The sequence below is a fragment of the Tripterygium wilfordii genome, chromosome 23, assembly GCF_013401445.1.
Source record: "Tripterygium wilfordii isolate XIE 37 chromosome 23, ASM1340144v1, whole genome shotgun sequence".
NCBI classification, from domain to species: Eukaryota; Viridiplantae; Streptophyta; class Magnoliopsida; order Celastrales; family Celastraceae; genus Tripterygium; species Tripterygium wilfordii.
In genome coordinates this window covers 9,293,056-9,302,252 of record NC_052254.1, presented here as the reverse complement: position 1 = coordinate 9,302,252, position 9,197 = coordinate 9,293,056, and the positions used below count along the sequence as shown (strand labels likewise).

The following is a 9,197-nucleotide window of genomic DNA, read 5'->3' as shown; positions in this document are numbered from 1 at the left end:
TCAACTTCGGGTAAGTGTTAATAACATAGACGAAAACAAAGCTGAATTATTACAAATTCAAAAGGAATGGTTGAAGTAAAAAAGACATCTATTACAAGGATGTCTGACATTTGTGCCAAACAAAATAACCGTACAAATTTATAAATAAATAATTATCCGTGTTTAAACAGAAAAAATATTGTCACGCGCCTTTTCATGTTGAGAGAAGCACACGCCCCAATTGCAGGTATGAGACAGTGCCTTTTGTGTACTTTTCTTTCCGCTCCAGAAGAGCCACCACCAACTAACATTGTAGACGCGCTGAAGTAGCGCGTGATACTTCTACTCGTTCTATTATCTCTAAACCGTGAACAAACTCGTACAAAGCCTCGTCTAAACAACCAACTAACAACGACGACGAAGTTTCTCTCCTCTCTTTCTTTGGATTCGCGGCGTCTCTGTCTCTCTCTGTCTAACGAAATTCGTCGAGTTCGGCCCAATTAAAACCCTAGATTCTCCTCCCCGGTACAGGTACTTAGATTCGTTTGTGTTGCAGAAATTCTTGTTTTGAATTTTGGACTATTGTGTGCTTCAGATCCGCTCTTGTTACCGTTTTAATAGTTTTTCTATTTAAGTTTGCTTTTGTTTAAGAGAATTCGTACCCCTTCTGGTCGTGAATTCGCATGATTATTTGTACATTTGAGTTTCTATGAATAAATTATTTTGGTTTTCATACCCAGTTTTGTATATGAATTTTCACCAGTAAATACACAATACACAATGAAGAGGTTGTACGCATCTCTACTATGTTGTTTTGCTTAATTGCTTTAGTTTCCAAAAAATTTAGCGTGCGTCCTTCTATAAATATTTATTAATTTTGGCATTTTGTTTAGCTAGCCTGTAAGCCGTTAAAGTGTAGATCTTTCACAACTTAAATTGAGTCCAAATATTTTTGTGTAAAAAAAAATTGTTCTCCTGTTGTTCACTTGTTTAAGTTCATTTTTCCTCTTTTTTTTTTTTTTTTTTTGTTCATGAATGTTGTGGCATCTTATTGCGCCAATTTGTTAGCACCAGTGCAATAATGGAATAAATAGGGGAAGAAAAGTAAGGAAAGCAGAAAGCCAGAAACTAATCCTATAATGGAAAACCTTCTGCATTCACACATATTTTAGTCTCGTGTATTCTTTTTGGGAAAGATATCTCTGTTTGTGATTGCCCTGAGTTCCCGAAGGCTTCTTTATTTTTATTTTCCTTAATATTATTATTAATGTGAAAGGATTTGCATACAGTTTTGCTATTTCCTGATTCAAAATGTTTAAAAAATGAATTAATAGTGTAAATAGATTTATTAAACAGTATTTTGTTGGCCATTGGTTTGATGCTGAATAAAATTTGAATTTTTTTTGAAACCATTCTTGTCTTCTTCTTCTTTTTTTAATTACGAGGAGGGGCTGGAGTGCTGGACTCTGTAGGGCTGTTAAGATTGTGATACTTATAAATGGATATAGATGATAAAATGCATGTCAAAGGTACAGTCTTCTAACTTCGTCGTTCCCACTTGCCTTCTCCCTATCTATCTTTTTGTCTGATGGAATATGTTTAGCATTACCACTTCCTTAATAATAAAAAAATCTGAAGGGAATTTTTTGTTAGCATTTGGAACATTGGCAATGGTTTCATATGAAATGTTAGGTAGATATAATCGGGTGTCGTTGTTAGGGTACTTTATATTTATATTTTTTTCCTGGTTATGACATAGTTCTTTTGTTTCTCTGCTTGTTATATGCCTACATCCTTGTGATCCAATTGCATTTTATAACTGTGAAAAATTCGCTCTTTTCAGCTAAGGGTAATGGAAACATTATTTTAGTAGTCTCACATTGTAGTCTCACATTGTAGTCTTGTAGATGTCTTGATGAAAGTACAATTTGTTGTCAAGTCTTAATATTTCTGGTAATTATACGGAATGCTGATTTGGTGAACAATTGTTATTCTAATTGCATTACGGCTGATATGGTCTTACATACATTAATTGATTAAAAATTTTCCCTGGTGGGGATACTAGTACTTGAACTAGTGGTGATCTCCTCGTTGAAATGATGATTTATCTTATTGAAATTTCATTCGTATGTGCAACTTATATATGGAACATTACAAGCGAAGAATATTTAGAATCTAGAAATGATATATACATCAGATTTACTTCATTATTTTGATCAGGAACTGTTTCGTATATCTGGGTAAATTTTTTTCGCTGATTTATATTTGTGTATTCATTATTTCAATTCCTGGAAACAGGTTGTCCACATATTATGTGGGGGTAAGGTCTGCGTACATTTTGTCGGTTTCCGATCTAGCCCACTGTGGGACTGATGTGCACGAGAGTTGTTTACCTTTTACCAATGTTTTTGCTACTTTAATCTCACTGAATGATATTGAAGTAACTTTTTGTAGAACCTTTGAGAAATGATAATAAGTTATAAGTCATATAGAACTATAGCAGTCAGTTGCAGATCATCTTGAACAACCTGTGACATATTTCATGAAAACTATCTCATGGACACCATCTTTTTTCGAGCTACAAAGAATGGCTCAGCCATGAGTAGCAGTTAAACCCCAAACCATATTTGGCAATGTAAAGTGTCTTTTCTTTGCTAGTCTCTTGCCTATTTCTCAAACATGGCAACAGTAATAGCTGTTGAGCTTCATCAGTGTTTGCTAACTTGGCCACCAGAAAAAATGTTTTGTGGAATGTTGTGTATTCCGTTATGTGTCATTGCATCCAACATTTATTAATTTTTCTATTTAATTTCTGGACTTGTTTACTATTTTTTCGTAGTGTGTGTTTTCCTTTTTTACTACCATTTGACATAATGTGTTTATGGGATTTTCATAATTACATTCATTCACTTTCATAGCTAACCACACGAGGGGGGGGGGGTGAGCTTTTAGGTGTCTCTCTATTTAGCTGTAACTAAAATGTGTAAATCCATATAAAAAAAGAACTAAAATGTGTTAATAAATGCTATGCACCGAAAGTTTTTATGTGAAAAATGCAGATCTGACATCCTAAAAGACGACAAGAACCCTCCTCCTTGCTCTCTATTTTTAATCCCGCAAACTTTCTTTCTAATGAAGTTTGCAATCTTGTTGCATTGATTACGAGGTGTGTTATCATATATGAGCTGGGTTAATTGCAACATTTGTTAGGTGGTAGGCCTATCAAGTTTGGAAAGAATGGTCTGGTGTGAATTTCTTGTAAGTTGCCAAATATATTGGCTTGGTCACAGGTTCGAGTTTCCAATTGCACGAGGTGTAATCCTTTTTTATTATATCCATTAATGTTCGAATGCACATGATTCACATGGATTGACCCTACCCAATGGTCCCAATCCAAGTAAAATTTTCCCACTAGGGTAGCATATATATAAAAAGTTTTTGCCAAAGGGAAAGGAAAACCTAGCTGCCTCATACACCTCGACATTGGTGGGTCATGTAAGGAGAGGCCTTACCTCACTTTACTGATGTTCCTGTGCATTAAAAATTTATTTTTCTTCGTCTTAGATCTCTTGTTGTATTAGGCAGTCATTTATTGACTTGAGTATGTCTTATCTGATAATTTTAAGTGTTACTTATGCATCCTTTTCATTTTCTTTTTCATCTTATGGTATGGTTTGTGACAGGCAATCTCCAGGTAGTATTGCTTCATCAAATGTTATTTTTGAAAGGATATGACGTTTTATGTAGATCCGTGTATGACAAATTCTTACAAAAATCAAATGTGATCTGAACAGACTGTCCTCAGATGTCAATTGGTCATTTTCAGATCTGATGTGATTTTATTTTGGTCTTTCTTTGGATAGGCTCATCTCATGTTCTCTTTCAAGTGTCATGACTACTAGATCTTTTATATTAACTTGAAATTTTGAATCCAATTTGTTCACCTGAAGTTTGTTGGTTAATTGGGATGAATATTTGCTATTTGTTTAATCTTTCTGTGGATAGGAGGTTATATTGGTCACCTTAGCAATCTCTGTGATAAAGGGTTTTAAGGGGTTTTCATTTTATCCTTGCTTTTGTATTTTGAGAAAGAATGACCCATTTTCATTATATTCATTTTTTATTTCTCATAGATGGCATCAAATTAAACCAATTTTCCTTTGTTCTCGAGAAGAGGTCAATTTTCTTTCTCATTTTGTGAAAAATTTTCTTCAAATTCAACCAAACACAAACACAGTTCTTGATAGAATTAGAATTGTTCTTACTAAACAACGGTGACGTTACTTGGCATTACGCTTTTGATTCTCTTTGCGCTAAGTAATACTATCTTATGCATCCAATTTTATTTTAATAATGCAGAGGCCAATTGTAGGCGAATATGTGTTCCGGTGGTAGAGTTGCAGCGATGCAACCTAAATGTCACAAGTTCAATTCCTGGAAACACTTCTCCACATATTATGTGGGGGTAAGGTTTGCGTACATATTGCATGTTCCCGACCCTACCCATTGCGGTAGCCTTGCGCAAGGTGTTGTTTACCAATGCAGAGGCCGATTGATACATATCTTAAACCCAATTTTCATTTTTTCTTCTCAGCCAAATTTAGCTTGCTTTGTTTGTTTTTTGCCTCTCTTTAGCTTCGGTACATATCACCATGCAATGTTTTCATTTCTTTATTTTATTCTATTCATATAGCTGCTCTGACAAACCTGTAGATGCAATTGCTACATCCTGTATTGCCTTTGCTTCATTCCATTGTATTTTATTACAATTTGGTCTTGAGTTTTTTACTAGGATAAGCTAAGCTGTTTGATTCTAAGACTTCATATCTTGACCAAGCAATTGGTTGTGGAAGTTTAGCAGTTCTAAGTACTAACAACATTACCTATGAAAATATGCATGGCCCCATGTTTTTTGGACTTTTAATATTTATGAATGACAAGGCTTTAGATGACATCATTGTTGGCTGATTTAACTATTTTCTAGAATGAAGAAGCCTTCTCTCTCTCTCTCTCTCTCTCTCTCTCATGCGTTTTTCTTTTAAGTCCTGACCAATGGACGTGCTCCTTGGACTATCCTTTTGACTTGCTTCTTTCTCTATCCTTTTGACCTGCTTCTTTCCTCCTTTACCTTTTAATATATGTGAGGGAGATATGAAGTGCGTTTCTGATGGACCTATAGTGCATTTGTTGGTAATGCTACATATCCAACAAGTCATTTGATGTTTCATTTGAATCATGATAGACGGAAGCCCGTTAGACGCAATTATTTATTCAATTGGCAAAAGTTGCTGCAAGAAGTTTAGCTTAGAAGCACAGTCAATCTTGATAATGTTGGATAGTTTGTTGGCAATAGAAGCATAAAAAGTGAAGTGCGAATGGGTTGTTGACATGTACTTATGTGGCATACATAATGTAGTGAATTGGTTCAAGTTGAGGGTACCACATCGGAAAGATGTTGATGATGGAATAAATGCTATTGAATTTGATAGTAGCATTATCCATGTGGTGCTGTTTCGCGTTTTTTGGTTTTTCCTCATTTCTTGCCACATCTCATATTTGTTAACTTTTCTTTATATTCATTTTTTCCTTAGATACATGTGCATTCTGTGTGTTAAATTGCTTTAATCTTAGCAATGTATCTTTTCAGTTGTTCTGAATGTTCTCATTTGGTACAGTTTCCCACAAAGTCTTCTTCGTATTGTATAAATTACTTTCCTTTCCCTGTCCAGCTTCTGGTATTCAAAGCCTTTCTTCCAGTGTACAGAGCACCCCAGAGAAGAATGGGCATTCTGATGATGCTTCAAGAAGCCCAGAACTCCTTCAAGAATTTCTAAAATCGGGTCCTAAGAAGGAACTTCTTCGTACTTGCTCTGATAAAGACAAGAAATGCCCGTCTTATTCAAAAAGGAAGATAGCAGACCATTTGAAGACAAGTATCAAGATGATTAAGAAGCAAGAGCAAAAAAAAGCTTCTTCAAGCCCCAACAATCAGCCATCTTCTAGGAAGCAATGCAGAAAGGGAGATAATCCTATGCGAAATCCGCCTACTGTTGAGCAGTCTTCAGATTTTGGATATTCTAATTCATGGATCTGTAAAAATTCTGCTTGCAGAGCTGTTCTATCTATCAATGACACATTCTGCAAAAGATGTTCCTGCTGCATCTGTCACTTGTTTGATGACAATAAAGACCCTAGTCTGTGGTTGGTTTGCGCATCTGAATCTTGTGACGGGGACTCTTGTGGGTTATCATGTCACATTGAGTGTGCCCTTCAACGTGAAAAAGTTGGGGTTGTCAATCTTGGCCAATTGATGCAGTTAGATGGTAGCTACTGCTGTGCTTCTTGTGGTAAAGTTTCAGGAATACTGGGGTAAGTAAATTGTTTGGATCCCATGAGTTGTGGGTACAATTGTAGCACTTGGTTGCTTTGCTTGGACTTTCATTTCCCCCTTTCTTTTTCCCTGAACGCATTTGGTTTTGAACATGCGCTAATGGACCAGAGAATTTTGTTTCTTGTTCTCTTATCAAAAGTTCTGTTTTTGTGATTTGCAAGCAGAACCTTTTGAATGCCTCTTTCTTTTTTGTTCTGCATATAACTTATTTGTGTATGCTTTCTTCTTTAACATAGCTTCCACTATAGACTGGAGAGCTTGGTTCTAACTTTATATTGGGATGGCCAACTTCACGTGTAGGGGATTTACTTTTATTATACACTGTGAGGTCCACCAACCATTTTCAACTTTGACCTGGAACTTTGAAGAATAGTAAATGATTTTAAAAAAGAAATTTACTGGTGTATCTAATGTTCCTTTAATTGGTTTCGAACCTTGAACTGATGGGTGTGGGATGATTTGACTTACACTTGCAGATGCTGGAGGAAGCAGCTAACTATAGCCAAGGATGCTCGTCGTGTTGATGTGCTTTCTTATAGACTATACTTAAGCTACAGGCTCCTGGATGGCACCTCAAGGTTCAAAGAATTGCATGAGATCGTAAAAGAAGCAAAAGCTAAGCTCGAAATAGAAGTGGGGCCAGTAAGTGGAATTTCTGCTAAGATGGCACGTGGCATTGTCAGCAGACTCTCTGTTGCAGGTGCTTTGCAGAAACTTTGCTCTGATGCAATTGACAAAGCAGATGAATGGGTGGCTACCATTTCTGATGCCAATTCAAATCGCAGAGGTTAGATTCTATAATGTCTTCCTGCTATCTTTGTTGATGCAACAAGTATAAAAGCCACTAAATATGAATGAAGTTCCTGTTCCCTTGCAGACGACTCACTACCTTCTGCTTGCAAATTTGTATTTGAAGAAATAACTTCTTCCTCCATTGTGATTATATTGATTGAACCGTCTACTCCATCATCTAATGATGTTAAGGGCTACAAGCTCTGGTATTGCATGAGTCAAGAAGAGCGACACACCAAAGAGCCTGTTTGTGTCTTTCCAAGAGCTCAGAGAAGAATTTTGATATCCAATTTGCAGCCATGCACTGAATATACCTTCCGTATTGTTTCTTATACAGAGGCTGGAGACTTGGGTCACTCTGAGGCCAAGTGTTTCACTAAGAGTGTAGAAATAATTCACAAGAATCCAGATTCTCTGGTGGCCACAAATAATAAGAAAGATAAAGCTGTGACTGAAAAAAGTTCTTCTAGTGTCTACAGGGGACTTTCAGTCAAGTGTCCCGGATTCAAAGTTCGCGACCTTGGGAAGATCCTGCGTCTGGCTTGGGCTCAACAGGAAGGCTGCTTTGAAGGATTCTGCAGTGCTGATTTGGAAAAATGCTGTGAAGCAAGGAGAGAAATCAAGCCTGAAACTCCAGAAGAAGATCCTTTGCCATCAGTTTCACGTGGATTGGACCTAAATGTTGTTTCAGTGCCTGATTTAAATGAAGAACTAATGCCTCCATTTGAATCGTCGAGAGATGAAAATAATGGTTGCACTTTGGATCATGTAGTTGTGGCTGACGAAGACGCTGCTTCTCATGAGTTACAGAAGAATGGTCTAGAAAGATCACATGGTAGTGGTGACTCCCAGACCTGGAACCATGATCCCACTGGAGAACTGCCAACTGTTGATTCTCGAGGAGAGTTTAGCAGAAAAAGGACAGCACAGTCTAATGAAGAGATGCATGACTGTGATAGCACACTGGTAAACGGGTCACCATTCCACCTTACAAATGGATCAGGTTCCTTAGATGAGAACTTTGAGTACTGTGTGAAGATAATTCGTTGGCTGGAATGTCAAGGTCATATTAACCAGGAATTTAGGTTGAAATTGTTAACGTGGTTTAGCTTGAGATCAACAGAGCAGGAACGAAGGGTGGTCAACACCTTCATTCAAACTCTGATTGATGACCCAAGTAGTTTGGCAGGACAGTTGATTGACTCCTTTTCAGATATCGTATCTGGCAAGAGGCCTCGCAATGGATTTTGTAGCAAGCTTTGGCATTAACTGAGGAAGGGCATCAATGCATCATCATAAAAAGAGGATTCTTATTTGCTTGATCTTAATTTTTCCCTTGCAATTGATTACCTCTAATTGTTTCGCCATCCTTTACACAGGCGTTCTTACGTAAATCACTTTTACAAGTGATTCATTTTTATTCCAGACAAGTTTTGTCTGGCTAAACAAGTTCAGTTGCTGGCTATGGAGGCAGTTCCTGATTATTCATTGAAGAGCAAGCTGTGGAAGTGAAGTTTCATCATTCTGTGTGAAATGCACTTGCCAATCCACAGATTGCCCTAATTTGCAATTGATTCTGTAGGTTTTAATTATGGATTATAATTGTTATTGCCTTCTTTAGTTCAAAGAGGGGATACTTGAATTGATTTCAGATGTTAGTCAGTTAAATTCAATATTTTCTCATCTCTCTCTCTCTCTCTCTCACTTGTTGCTGGTGCAATGTTTGCTTCCATAGGCTACGCTAGTCTCCCATGAGGCTATTCTTCTTTTACCATGCGCAGTAAAACATTCAGATGGATTTGTGAAAAATTTCTTCGTGCTTTGAGAAAATTGCAGCTATTAACTGCAGTAGTCACTCTGTTGGGGCATGGATGGGTTTTGACTAGGGATGGCAACGGGGCGGGGTAGGGTAGGGGTGGATCTTGGTCGCCCCGCACCTCCAGGTGGTGCCCCGCGCCCCGCCTCTATTCAAGATCTTTGAAAATTACAAAATTAAATTGCATATCTTAGGATTCAAACCTGGGAATAGTCACTT

General features: G+C 37.1%; 1 protein-coding gene across 8 annotated transcripts; it reads left to right on the top strand.

The window, feature by feature from the left end:
• Positions 1 to 357: 357 nt before the first annotated feature.
• LOC119993189 (VIN3-like protein 1) lies at positions 358 to 8,845 on the top strand. Of its 8 annotated transcripts, none has more exons than XM_038840190.1 (6): positions 385 to 510; positions 1,428 to 1,508; positions 4,339 to 4,505; positions 5,709 to 6,348; positions 6,847 to 7,157; positions 7,248 to 8,845. In XM_038840190.1, the coding sequence occupies exons 3-6, from the start codon at positions 4,358 to 4,360 to the stop codon at positions 8,429 to 8,431; spliced, it is 2,283 nt and encodes a 760-aa protein (XP_038696118.1). In that variant the 5' UTR covers positions 385 to 510; positions 1,428 to 1,508; positions 4,339 to 4,357; the 3' UTR covers positions 8,432 to 8,845. The 8 variants fall into 8 exon arrangements, with proteins under 8 accessions (XP_038696124.1, XP_038696127.1, XP_038696123.1 ...); XM_038840194.1 differs by having other exon boundaries at positions 386 to 510; positions 4,339 to 4,444; XM_038840196.1 differs by lacking the exon at positions 4,339 to 4,505 and having other exon boundaries at positions 358 to 510.
• The last annotated feature ends 352 nt before the right edge of the window (positions 8,846 to 9,197 follow it).